A 12940-nucleotide genomic window follows, 5' to 3' on the forward strand; every position below is an offset into this window, starting at 1 on the left:
GTTGTTGAGCAGTGCCTTACAGCAAACACTTAAGAAAATTGAACCGAGTCCGAACAAAAATTTTAAAAAATTACAACTCACTCTTCAACATCCCCTTAAAAAATTTTTTTAAAAACCCACTTTTAACAAGAGACCCTTTAATTATTTTCCTTAGTACGGAATAATTTAAAATATAAAAAAAAAATTCCACTTTAAATAAGAGACCCCCTTTTATTTTTTTCCTTAGTATACGGAATAATTTAAAAGATTAAAAAAATTCCACTCTGTAAGAGACCCCCTTTTGTTATTTTCCTTAATATGGAATAATTTAAAAGATTAAAAAAAATTCCACTTTAAACAAGAGAACCCCTTTTATTATTTTTCTCACTATGGGAAAAAATTCAAATCCTTAGCGTTATCAATAATCTCGAAGACGTCTCGAGTACCTCCTCCCCTCCCCCCTTTTAATAAGGTGGTCATACCCAGAGGGGCGGAATCTCTTGTAGTAAAGATGCGATTACGGAAAGGATGCTCGAGTATTGGGCGAAATGACAAGGACTTAGGAGGACCTAGGGAGGAGGGCGTTGAAGGACCGAGGGGTGCTGAGTAGTGTCCTAAAGTTTTAAGTTAAATATTTGAAAAAAAACGAAGAAGAAGAAATGGCGTTTATGCGAGGGACGAGATACGAAGGTAGAATCATGGGTGAAAGCGAAGCTGTCGATCTTGGAAAAGGGATCGAGAATATTAAGATAAAAGAAAGAAATAAAAAGAAAGCAAGAAGAAAAGGTATAATATTCGTGAGAGACATGAAGCGAGTGGAAGACGCAAAAGCAAATGGCACAGAAATAGATAAATAATGAATCTGTGGATCTTATAAGAGGGACCAAGAATGTTAAGAAAAATGAAGGAAAAAGAAAGTAAAGAAAAGAAGGTATAATAATTCACGAGAGAAATTTGATTCGAAGAGGCAAGGAGAAACGGCACAGAAATAATATAAGAAATTAAAGCAGAGCTGTCAATCTCAGAAAAGGGACCATGAATTTCGTAAAAAAAAAGAAATAAAACGAAAGCAAGAAAAGAAAGTATGATATTCACGAGGGAAATGAAGCGAGTGATAGCCGTTAAAGGAAATGGCACAGAAATTGAGTAAACAGTATTCAAGTCGCCGAGTAAATTGGTGCATCAGTTAGTGGATGAATTGAAAGGGAGAGATTGAAATAACTTTAGAAAAATACCAACTGATGATTGATGTTATTTACTGGTAGGAATTAGAGAGGGGCAGTGCTTGTTTAAAAGGCAGAACGCATTCAAAGGGGAGAACGTATTTGAAAGGGAAGAACCTATTTGATTACGGTATGAGAAAGCATAAACATTTTATGAACTGTTGAATTAAATATTTTCGTTACAATCAATATATTCTTTTTATCTTGCTTCAGTTCGTTCGGAAAGTGTCTAGAAAATTTATTGATAAATAAGTGGATTTTTGAATTAAAACGGACAAAGAAAAAATGGTTAGAAGGCTATAGCTCATAAGGATTCTGCAACTTTAATAAGATTACGGCTGCAACTGCAGTTATTAACATACCATAGTTCGTATAAAAAAATGTGTGCCAAGTCTTGAGTAGAAGAATCGTCTTTGACTCTAAAATTTTTGTCCATTTGCACAATACAAGTAATACACTTGACTTCATCACACGAGATAGCTCCGTAGGGGGTAGTGCCATTCGTTTTCCTCACCAGGTGCACTGTAGGCATTACTTGAGGTTCTTTGCAGCGCCCCTTTTGCTTCTAGCCGCAACCAGTTTCATTTCTTTTACAGTACCTCTGTTCATGTTATCTTTCTTCCACCCTCTCCTGACAATTGTTTCGTAATGAAACTGCGAGGTTTTCCTTCTGTTACACCTTTCAAACTTCCTTACTCTTAATTTCCCTTTCAGCGCTGAATAATTTCATAGGTCCCAGCGCTTGGCCTTTGACCAAACTTTTATATTCAAATCCTAGTCACACAAGATGGCAATATTCTGTTCAGTTTGGTAAAGCAAACAAAACACCTGACTTCATCTTATACGTGATGGCAACAAACAGGTATTTTATAATAACATTAACATCAGCGCCATCTCATGACCACACCTAATATTTTTTCACTCTCCGCATAATTGTCAATGCTCGCGTAACTTTCGAAATCTACCGTCATAGTCTTGTTAAAGCAGACGTCTCCTTCCATTATCTCTTAGTTTTTGTTAATCTTAAATACTGCACTATCTTGATAATAAATACGTTTGTTGACTAAAGAGCCGGTGGAAAATTTTATATACAAAACCTCCCCTTAGGGAGATAATGCCATCAGTGCACCTCAAGCTGTCCACTGTATGCATTACTTAGCTTCTTCGTAGTGTCCCTTCGGCCCGTAGCTGCAACTCCTTTCCCTCCTTTTACTGTACCTCCGTTTATATTGCCATTCTTCCATCTTATTTTCCACCATCTCCTAACAAATGTTTCATAGTGCAGCTGCGGGGTTTTCATCCTGTTACGCCTTTCAAGCCTTTTTACTCTCAATTTCCCTTTCAGCGCGGATTGACCTCACAGATCGCAGCCTTTGACCTTTGTCGTAAATTTTACATGCTATTCCATTCCGCTCATTTATGTAAACAAAAGCTAGACAGTGTCGGTATCCATAACTGGACTGGGACTAATTTTCACATTGCAGATTATTATAAATTCAAATTTCATCGCCATGTATCTTAGAACTCACCGCAGTCACCAGTAAAATTAAAACTCCAGGCAAACACGAGTTCATTCCCGCACAGGAAATTGCTCTGTTACGCGCGATCCGTTTTTAGGCGAGTAAGTCACTGGGATAAACTCTCACTTCTGATGAAAAACGTTTAAGCAGTATTTGACTTTCAGGGTTGTTTATTGAGCGCAACTGAAACACTACTGTGATATATATATATATATATATATATATATATATATATATATATATATATATATATATATATATATATATATTATAATATATTCATGTATATATATATATATATATATAATAAATATATAAATAAATATATGTATATAATCTTTAACATATTTCATTCCATTTCGGAATTACATTATATTTCCACTGAGAGTTCCAACACGCTCTCAGAGAAACCCTTTGCCCTTCCCACGTATTCTGGAAGACTTCATCTATTATGCTACTTGACCCTTCCTCCTTTAATAATGCAAATGCATCTTAAGATCAGTCGTTACTCTTTTTTTTTTGTCTTTTTAACCTGGACATTATTTATACTAACCTTCTGAAGATTATTCCTTTTTATGGTGATTTTTTTTTATCTAACGGTCTCGTTACCTTTGAAGGTTTGGTTCCAGATATGAAAGAACTTCCTTTTTTTATGAAATTTTAATGATGATTTGAGACTGTAATATTCTCTTAACGCCCCCCCCTCCTTCCCCCGTCTCCCAACCCCCTCTCAAGTTATCAAGGTAACTAAGCATCTTGAAGAAAGCTAGAATCGACCAATCAATAATTCTAGACCCCGTAGGGGGCTAGCGCCGTCAGTGCACCTCACGTGGTGCACTCTAAGACATTACCTAAAGGTCTTTGCAGCGTCCCTTCAGCTCCTAGCTGCAACCTCTTTCATTGCTTTTACTGACCTCCGTTCATATTCTCTTTCTTCCGTCTGACTTTCCATCCTCTCTCACAATTTTTTCATAGTACAACTGCGAGGTTTTCCTCCTGTTACACCTTTCCAACCTTCGTACTGTTAGTTTCCCTTTCAGCGCTGAATGACCTCATAGGTCCCAGCCATTTTCCTAAATCATATATTCTATATTCTCAGGAATTCTGTAAAGCGAGAAAGTGTTTGATCTTTAGTCCTTAAATGGGCATTTACATACATTAGCTCAGCTTCATTCTTTATAGTTGAGGAATTGATGGTAGCAGGCAACTCACAAGAAGTCGAGAGCAATGTCCAAAGTAGTACCTGTCAAAAGAAGCAGTGATTGGCAAACTTACGACGAATCTCAAACAGATCAGTCTCCGGTTATCGAATTGAATATAGAGTTTAGGCCAAAGGCCAAGCACCGGGACCTATGAGGTCATTCAACGCTGGAAAGAAAATTGAGAGTACTGTAGGTAGGTCTGAAAGGTGTGACAGGAGGAAAATCTCGCAGCTGCCCTATGAAATATTTGAGATGGATAGCGAGATGGAAGAAAGATAATATGAAAGGAGATACAGTAAAACGAATGAAAGGGGTTGCAGCTAGGGGCCGAAGGGACGCCGCAAGGAACCTTTAGTAATGCCTACAGTGCACCCTGTGTGGTGCGCTGACGGTACTAGCCCCCTACGTGGGTCACCGGTTATCGTTCTTATGACATATTGAAATACTTGCATTGTTCTAATTCAGGTACATGGCCAATGAAGATTTGAGAATCGACACTATTCTTTTAGCATAGCCTATCATAAAATGTTTGGGTTATTTCTTGCTGGATTTGAAGTTTGCAGTAATTCTTGGGGTATTTAAATTTTATAAAATTTAAATCTGACATAGCTAGTTTTGTGGCATCTTCCGTTTCAGGCCCTTTATACTTTTTTTTTTATTTCTTCGTCTTCTGGTTTTATCTTTTGCTAACTTCACGGATTTTTGTTTATTCGTTTGCATTATCTTGGTAACTGACATAAAATATGGAACGAGGATAACAATGAATAAAATTGTTTGGGGTTTTTAATTTGTGTTTTCTTAGTTTTGTTGTAAAAAAAAAAACAAGTAAAATAGTTAACAAAGATAGAGAGATCTTTTTTTTTTGCCACACATTTGCCAAATGCATTTCCAGAATCAACTTGGGAAAAAGGTTCCCACCCGAAATGTTTTATAGCGGAGGCATACTTCGAAAGCAAACCACCCCCTCCTCTCTCTCTCTCTCACACACACACACACACACACACACACACACACACACACATGCACACATGAAGCAGCAAGCGCGCGCGTTTACTCGTTCTTTTTTTGTGATGAAATCTCTCTCTCTCACAAGTACCGCTGGAACCGCGGCTGTAAGTGGCTATATTTGAAAAAGGTTTTTTGTTTATTATTTTTTCCAGCCCCGGCAATTTTATAGTTTCCCTTCGCCCATAAAGACACCACATAACTCCGATATACGTAGAGCAGAGAAGCAGGAAATAATGAGTGAAATAAAATGGAAGTCTTGGGCGGGTTCTTTTGGGACATTTGTTGCCTCTTCGTTAAATTTCGTGGCGAGATGCGACCAAATCGGATTAGTTGGAAATTACGATCCCGGTGTGAAGGCTTTCGTTATTATTATTACTATTATTTTTATTTTATTTAAGTCAGGCTTGGAAATCGTGTAAGATGTAGACCTATTTGTTACATTTTATTCCTAAAGGTGCCCGGTTTTCGAAAAAGAGAATTATCTCGCAAAGCCTGCATCTTAGGACGCTATTTTAAACTGGAATTGGAATATAAAATTCTGACCGAAGGCCAAGCGCTGGGGCCCATGGTGAGGTCATTCAGCACTGAAACTGATATTGAGAGTAAGAAGGTGTAAAAGTGAAACAGGTGGAAATCTTCGCAGTTTCACTATGAAACGACTGTCAGGAGGGTTGGGGAAAGTAAGGTGGAAGACAGAGAATGTGAACGGAGGTACAGTAAAAGGATTGAAAGAGGGTTGCAGCCAGGGGCCCGAAGGGACGCTGCAAAGAACCTTAAGCAATGCCTACAGTGCACCGCGTGAGGCCACTATGCCACTACGGGGCTTCGGAAGTTATTAAAAGCGCATTAGGCATGAAAGTATTTTGAAGCGTAAGTAGTAATCGAAAGCGCGTCAGATTTCAAAGTTTGTTAAATAACGCTAGGCACTTTCATAATAAAAAAAAAATCGAACAAGCTTTTTAAGCAGATGACTTTCAAATGACGTCACTTCATTCATCATCCCTCATTTGTAAGATAATTGATAGATACATTTCCTTTCAAACGTCGCTACTTGTCGTCCACATGTCGGTGATAAATAAGATACAATTCCTGGTCACTTAATAAGTTCCCCCTGCCATTAACGCAATGCATTACAGAAACAATGAAGTCGAAGAGAGGAGATCATTTGTTATTCTAATGTATTCTCCGGTTGCACGGGTGATAATAAGTGCGCGTTGCAGGAGTGCTGTAGGGGGTTGCAGACTCTCTCGGAATTTCAATGGCAAGCATGCAAATGCTCCTAATGGAACGTATAATGACTTAGCAGTGTTTATTAGCAATAAGGAAGGATGAGATGAGGCCTGCATGACCTCCCATCAGACCAGTTTGCATATATACTTGTCCCTGGATAATTCTAGGATGAGGCCTGAGAGAGAGAGAGAGAGAGAGAGAGAGAGAGAGAGAGAGAGAGAGAGAGAGAGAGGGGCTGGGGATAAGAAAGGTGGTATAATGAACTTATTTTTTCCAGATAATTTTACTTCTAGGACGCCTCAGAGAGAGAGAGAGAGAGAGAGAGAGAGAGAGAGAGAGAGAGAGAGAGAGAGAGAGAGAGAGAGAGAGGGGTGTTTGAAGATCAACAGGGGTATTATGCAATTTTTTGTTTTCAGATTATTTTTATGCCAAAAGGGATCTTTCTTAAAATAACATGAAAATGCAAGAATTGTGTTCTTTACTAATTTTTACCTATTTTAGACGCTCCTGTATACCATTAGCATATCACAGGGGCTATTAGAAAGTTGTAAATACATTAGTTTAAACAGACTGACAAGTGGTATGCTAATTACCATTTTTTCTAGTGAAAAGAACATTCAATAGAAGTTTAACTTATTTTATAGCAAAACAGTATAAATTTTATAAATTTTCATATCTTATAACATTTGTACTCCCCCAGTCTCCGAAATATTCAGATTTTGAGAACACTTAACAGGGAATGGCACTTTAGTATTTATCCAGAAGAAAATAACGAGAAATTATTTTGCCATTTAGCAAACCATTTCCTCCCATTCTAGATTCAATTCAAGAAAATCCTATTTTCCAACTTAAAGTTATGGTCACTCTGGCTGATTGACGTGACAAGGGCTACCTAAAACCAAAAGACGGGGCGGCCCAGGACTTCCAGACCTAGGGGGAGAGTGGTTCCAGGGCTTCCAGGCTTAGCCCGGTGGTGCAAGCCAAAACCAACCATCTCTCAAGATTTATGTTCTCTCTCGCGCCAACCGCCTGACCCATGAGGGCCCGCAAAACAACATATACGAGTATATATAGACCCTTGCCTTTCCTCCAATCACGGAGGCTCTCGCTTCTTTCCTTCTTGAAAAAAGGTAGAGTAGTCTTCTTGCTCTGGTTCCTTCCCCTCCCGCCTCTTACCAACCCCCTCCATTACCTCATACCAACTTCTCCCCCCCACGACCTCCATCCTCCAACCAACCTCCCCATCCTCTTACCAATCTCCCCACCCCTCCCCCTTCACATGCCAAACTCCCCACCCCACCAACCTCCCCTTCCATCACTACCTACCAACCTCCCCTTCCATCACCACCTACCAACCCCTCCACCGCATAATACCAACCCCGCCCTCCTCCATCACCTCCTACCTACATCATACCCCCACCCAACCTCTCTCACCCCCTACCAACCCCTCCCTCCCCACCTCCATCACCTGCCAACCTTCCACCCTCTTCCGTCGCCACCTACCTAACCCCTTTCCTCCATCACCTACCAACCCCCACATCCCTTCCCACCCCCACCTCCAACCCCCGGATGCCACTTAGGAAGGCCGTCGAAACCTTAATTGCTGTCCGAAGAGATTTGATTTATCGTTTCGTCAAGTATTAATCGGTCCCCAGGCCTCAGGGGACGGGACGGCATCTTCCACAGGGGATGATTGACGAGAGGGGAAATCTCTCTCTCTAGCTCTCTATCTCTACCACGTTTCTCATTAATAGTCAGTTAAGTGGGTCGTAAGTTAAACTATATCGAGGGAGTAACTAATATCGAGGAAAGTAACGATAGGTCTTTCGTGTAAAAAAAAAAACTATCGAGGGAGGAAACTTTAGGTCTTTCTTGTAGAAAAAACTCGGTAATAATAGGTTTTCTTTAAAAAAATATTGAGGAAAGTAACTTTAGGTCTTGTAGAAAAAATATCGAGGAAAGTAACTATAGGTCTTCCTTGTAAATAAAAAATATCGAGGGAGGCAACTAAAGGTTTTTCTTGTAAAATAAAGAAAAAAAAGCCAGAAATGTTGAGGATCCAAGCAAAGTAAAAAAAATTACGATGCTATCCTGTAATAATGGTATCCTTCTCTGGCAGTAAAATAGCTCCTCCTCCCCGCCCCCTCTTTTTTTTTCTCTCTCTCTCCTTTGCACGCTTTTAAAACGTTTTAGAGGGACCCACGGCGGAGCGTATTTCCATGTTTAACTCAATTTATTCCTTCACACTCACAAAGGAGGTCCCATACAGGATCCCGGACGTAAATGATTCCGCAGTGATTTAGTAGGGGTTCCTGTCCCGATAGGGAAGGATATTTTTCTTCCTGAGCACTTACTTCTCGCATGAATTTCGTTTTTCAATGAATTTCGGCTTCAAAACAACGCTGTTTTTGCTCTCTCTCCCTCTGTGGCTACTTAAAATGCCGTAGGTGTGATATATATTACGTAGCAACACTTTGTTCTGGCGAGTTGTCTTATGACCTTTGAATGCTCTCTTGGTGTATCGCCCTTGTTGTGATTGACATTGGAAATAAAAATAAGCAATCCCAAATATCAGTTGATTTAAAGGAATTATAAAATGAACAATCCCTAATATCAATTTATTTAAAGGAATTATAAAATGAACAATCCCTAATATCAATTTATTTAAAGGAATTATAAAATGAACCGCCCCTGATATCAACTGATTTAAAGGCACTATGAAATAAACAATCCCATATATCAGTTGATTTAAAGGAATTTTGAAATAAGCAATCCCTAATATCAGTTGACTTAAAGGAGCTTTAAAATGAACAATCCCTAATATCAATTGATTTAAAGGAATTATTAAATGAACAATCCGTGATATCAATTGATTTAAAGGCGCTATGAAATAAACAATCCCATATATCAGTTGATTTAAAGGAATTTTGAAATAAGCAATCCCTAATATCAGTTGATTTAAAGGAGCTTTAAATTGCACAATCCCTAATATCAGTTGATTTAAAGGAATCATAAAATGAACAATCCCTAATCGCAATTGATTTACAGGAGCTATAAAATGAACAATCCCGAATATCAATTGATTTAAAGGAATTCTAGAATCCGTTCGGAAATTGATGTTTTTAACCTAAACGCATATCACCATAGAAATGGAATATAGAATTTAGGTCAAAGGCCAAGCACTGGGACCTATGAGGTCATTCAGTGCTGAAACGGAAATTGAGAGTAGAAAGGCTTGAAATGTGTAACAGGAAAAAAAACCTCGCAGTTGCATTATGAAACAATTGCTAGGAGAGGGTGGATAGCAAGATGGTAGAGAGAGAATATGGATGGAGGTACAGTAAAAGGAATGAAAGGATTTGCAGCTAGGGGCCGCTGCAAAGGATATTAAGTAATGCCTACAGTGCACCACGTGAGATGCACTTACAGCACTAAACCCCTACGAGGCATATCACCATAGATAGCAGGATAATGTAATTTCCTTGCGACAAATCAAGTCATTCCTTAAATCGTGCGACACACTTGCTTTCGGAAAGTTGAACGACCATTAAGGTCAAAATGAGCTTTCATTACTTGTCCCCAAAGGTAATTAATTAATACCTCTCCAAATATGCCTTGTAAAGTAGAATCGTTGGTAGTTGATTGGCAGCTTGAAATCTTGTAAGAGCTCTATTTGCCCTCCCCCAAGATAAATAATTTCTGACGTTGATAGTTTCCATGGGAGAGGGAACGTTTTCTAGGATTTAGGCCAGAGGCCAAGCGCTGGGACCTATGAGGTCATTCAGCGCTGAAAGTGAAACTGTAGAATAGAAAAGTTTTAAAGGGGTAACAAGAGGAAAACCTCGCAGTTGCACTATGAAACAATTGTTGGGAGAGGGTGTTAGGAAAGTAAGATGAAGGAAAAGTAACATGAACGCAGGTCCAGTAAGAGGAATGAAAGGGGTTGCAGCAAGGGACCGAAGGGACGCTGCAAAGAACCTTAAGTAATCCCTATAGGAGATACTTTCAATTAGGTGTAAGTGCTCGAGTCCGTTTCCTAATTTTCTTAATTACAGTCCTGTTTCGGCTATTAATTCGTTGCACATTAGGCGACGAATTATGGCATTATAATGACGACTTCCGATGAAGATTCGAACATGGTTGGCCACTTTACTGTAGTCTTTCCGTTGTTGCTATAAAATGGAAAACTGTAGCATCTGCAAAATTTTCGAAATTGAGATATGCCACCTTTCGGGCTCGTGGAACACTAATAAACAAGTTACTGAAGTCTCAGAATGATCCTTCATGCTTTCCACGAGTATTAGGGGGTCCCATTTGCAGTATCTGCAAAATCAGTAGTAAGGCAAGGGAGTATCTACCATTCTTCTCAGTTTTGTACTTTTGCAGATACTGCAGTCTTCCATTTTAGGGCAGCGTTGGATTGACACTCTTGAACTGTCCGTCGCCTTGCCCCACATCAATATGCCAGTGTAACTCGGGTGGTCAGGATTGCTTTCCACACAGACGGATGTGGACGTCCGTTGACAAGAGGGGTGGATGCCTGCTTTTACCTGTTGGTGCTAGAGAGAGAGAGAGAGAGAGATTGACTTAATGGTACATGGATGTCAGGGCCAAGAATAAGTTAGAAATTATAGTTTTTTTTTATTCTTCCTCTCCTGAAATGTTCTTGCTATTTCGAGTTTTTCATTTTAATTATTTGATCATCAATACCGTTCTTTTTCTGTTATAGCTTTTTACTAATAGACGGTGGTCTTATGTCCGTTTGGAGATGGGGAAATAGACGTTTATAGTTTGATAATCGTTTTTTTGGTATTGTATACCTTGCACCGTTTTCATATTTAAAAATCTAGAATGACTACCCTTTAAGTTACCTGTTGTCTGTAGAAGAGCGTGTTTTTGTTTTCAAATAGCCTCAATATTATCATTCTAGTTTTTTAAATATGAAATGCTGAACAGTGAATGGTTTAAGGGAAAGCGTCTTATTAACTGCACAGTACAGTATATTACGTAGAATAGAATAGAATATACAATTTAGGCCAAAGGCCAAGGACTGAGACCTATGAGGTCATTCAGCGGTGAAAGGAAAATTGAAAGGTTACAAAGGCGTAACAGGAAGAAAACCTCGAAGTTGCACTATGAAACAATTGTTAGACGAGGTTGGAAAGTAAGTTGGAAGAAAGAGAATATGAACGGAGGCGCAGAAAAAGGAATGAAGGGGGTTGCAGCTAGGGTCCGAAGGCACGCTGCAAAGAATCATAAGTAATGCCTACAGTGCACCGCACTTGAGGTGCACTGACGGCACTACCCTCCTACGGGATATATTACGTATTCATGGAAATTCTCCCAAACCAGTCACTGTAATGGCATAAACAAACTAACACAAACCAACCTTAATCATGGAGCTGTTGTAAGAAATACGAGTTCAGGCAATAGCACTGAACTCCAATTTCTGTCACTTCCCATGAAACAGTCTTTATTGCAAATGGGCTCTTGTGAGCAGGCTGGTCTTCCATTTCACTTTACGTCTAAAAGGGGAATTTATATGAATGCTCTCTTCAAGGGCTGTGTCGTCCCTTAGTGTTATCAGTCTTTGGTTAGCTTCACGTAATTTTATAATAACCTCGTGTAAATATTCACTTCTACAAGTGGGTAGTGATTTCGTTCACTTTTTACCACAAAAATTATCAAACTCAAAAAATTTATCATCACCAAACTCGTTCAGTCATTAACTTGGTAAAGGTAGTTAGTTATTTCGTTACCATCACTTTAGTTAATAGATGCTAGTCGTTACCATCACTTTAGTTAATAGATGAACACTAGCAACATACTGTTTACGAACGCTTACTGTAACGACGAAAATTTTTAAAATTATTCTGTTACTGTAACGTTGAAAATTGAGAAAGTTGCTAGTGAGGAGTATAAACTAATTTTTCACGTTATGTACTACGATACTACCATCTATCTACCTTTAAAAACTAACTACAGAAATAATTTTCAATGTAACATTAAATACAGTTTTTACCTTTTGTTCAAATCCCTAATTGTTTTGTACTTTCACTTTTCTCTTTTACCTCCTGCAGGAATGTGTTGATATTAGGAGAGGTAGCCAAGATAACCCAAGTGGGATCAGCTTTACCCAGGTATTCCGGGGATTATTGGCGCTCTCCTGATGGAAGAGGCCCCGCCCCTCTCCGGTGGATCAGCCCTGAAGCACTTTGCCAGGTAAAGGAAAGGAATTTTTTTCTGAGCAATACCCTTCAGGGTATTTGGTATGCATAGAACGATACTATATAACATTTCTTCAGGAAAAGCGTTTTCTTTTAGCATGTACTGAGTAACTTTTTTTTTTTTTTCTTAAGGAAAAGGCATTTCGTCTAAAGAGGAGTTTTTGCAAACATACAAACACGGACAGTTCCTTCACTATATTTAATGTTTCATACGGACTTTCATTGCCACATTCAAGAAACGTTTACTTATAAAATGTAACGTGTTCTTGCGGAATAGCCCCATCACACTTGTTCAGTTTTGCTCCCTCTGCAATTCCATCTCTTGTTCAAAAGGTTTTATTTTAAAAATGTCTAGCATATGGGTTATGTTACAGATAAACATCTGGTTTACAGTCAGTTGTATTAAATGTTGAATATGCATAGTGAGGTTTAGGTAGCCAGTGGAATTAATCAAATGTGGAGGACCATGTCGACCAGAAAGGGGGGAAAGGGGACGAGCTCTTCTTGACAGACCTGAAAATGCAATATATATTTCAGTTAGCTGTATTATA

The 12940-nt window shown here is 38.9% G+C and overlaps 1 protein-coding gene and 1 long non-coding RNA gene across 2 annotated transcripts in view; one reads left to right on the forward strand and one right to left on the reverse strand.

Annotated features, from left to right (window-relative positions):
- Positions 1–12940, forward strand: part of LOC136839215 (discoidin domain-containing receptor tyrosine kinase B-like) — a 336084-nt gene that overhangs the window by 316812 nt on the left and 6332 nt on the right. Inside the window, 1 exon segment of the mRNA XM_067104952.1 lies at positions 12243–12384. Coding sequence (XP_066961053.1) covers positions 12243–12384 — 142 coding nt within the window.
- Positions 12570–12940, reverse strand: part of LOC136839219 (uncharacterized) — a 616302-nt gene continuing 615931 nt past the window's right edge. Inside the window, exon 9 of the long non-coding RNA XR_010853258.1 lies at positions 12570–12902. This is a non-coding gene — a long non-coding RNA (uncharacterized lncRNA). The remainder of the gene's footprint in view (positions 12903–12940) is intronic.

Source organism: Macrobrachium rosenbergii, chromosome 6 (genome assembly GCF_040412425.1).
Source record: "Macrobrachium rosenbergii isolate ZJJX-2024 chromosome 6, ASM4041242v1, whole genome shotgun sequence".
Classification (NCBI taxonomy): Eukaryota; Metazoa; Arthropoda; class Malacostraca; order Decapoda; family Palaemonidae; genus Macrobrachium; species Macrobrachium rosenbergii.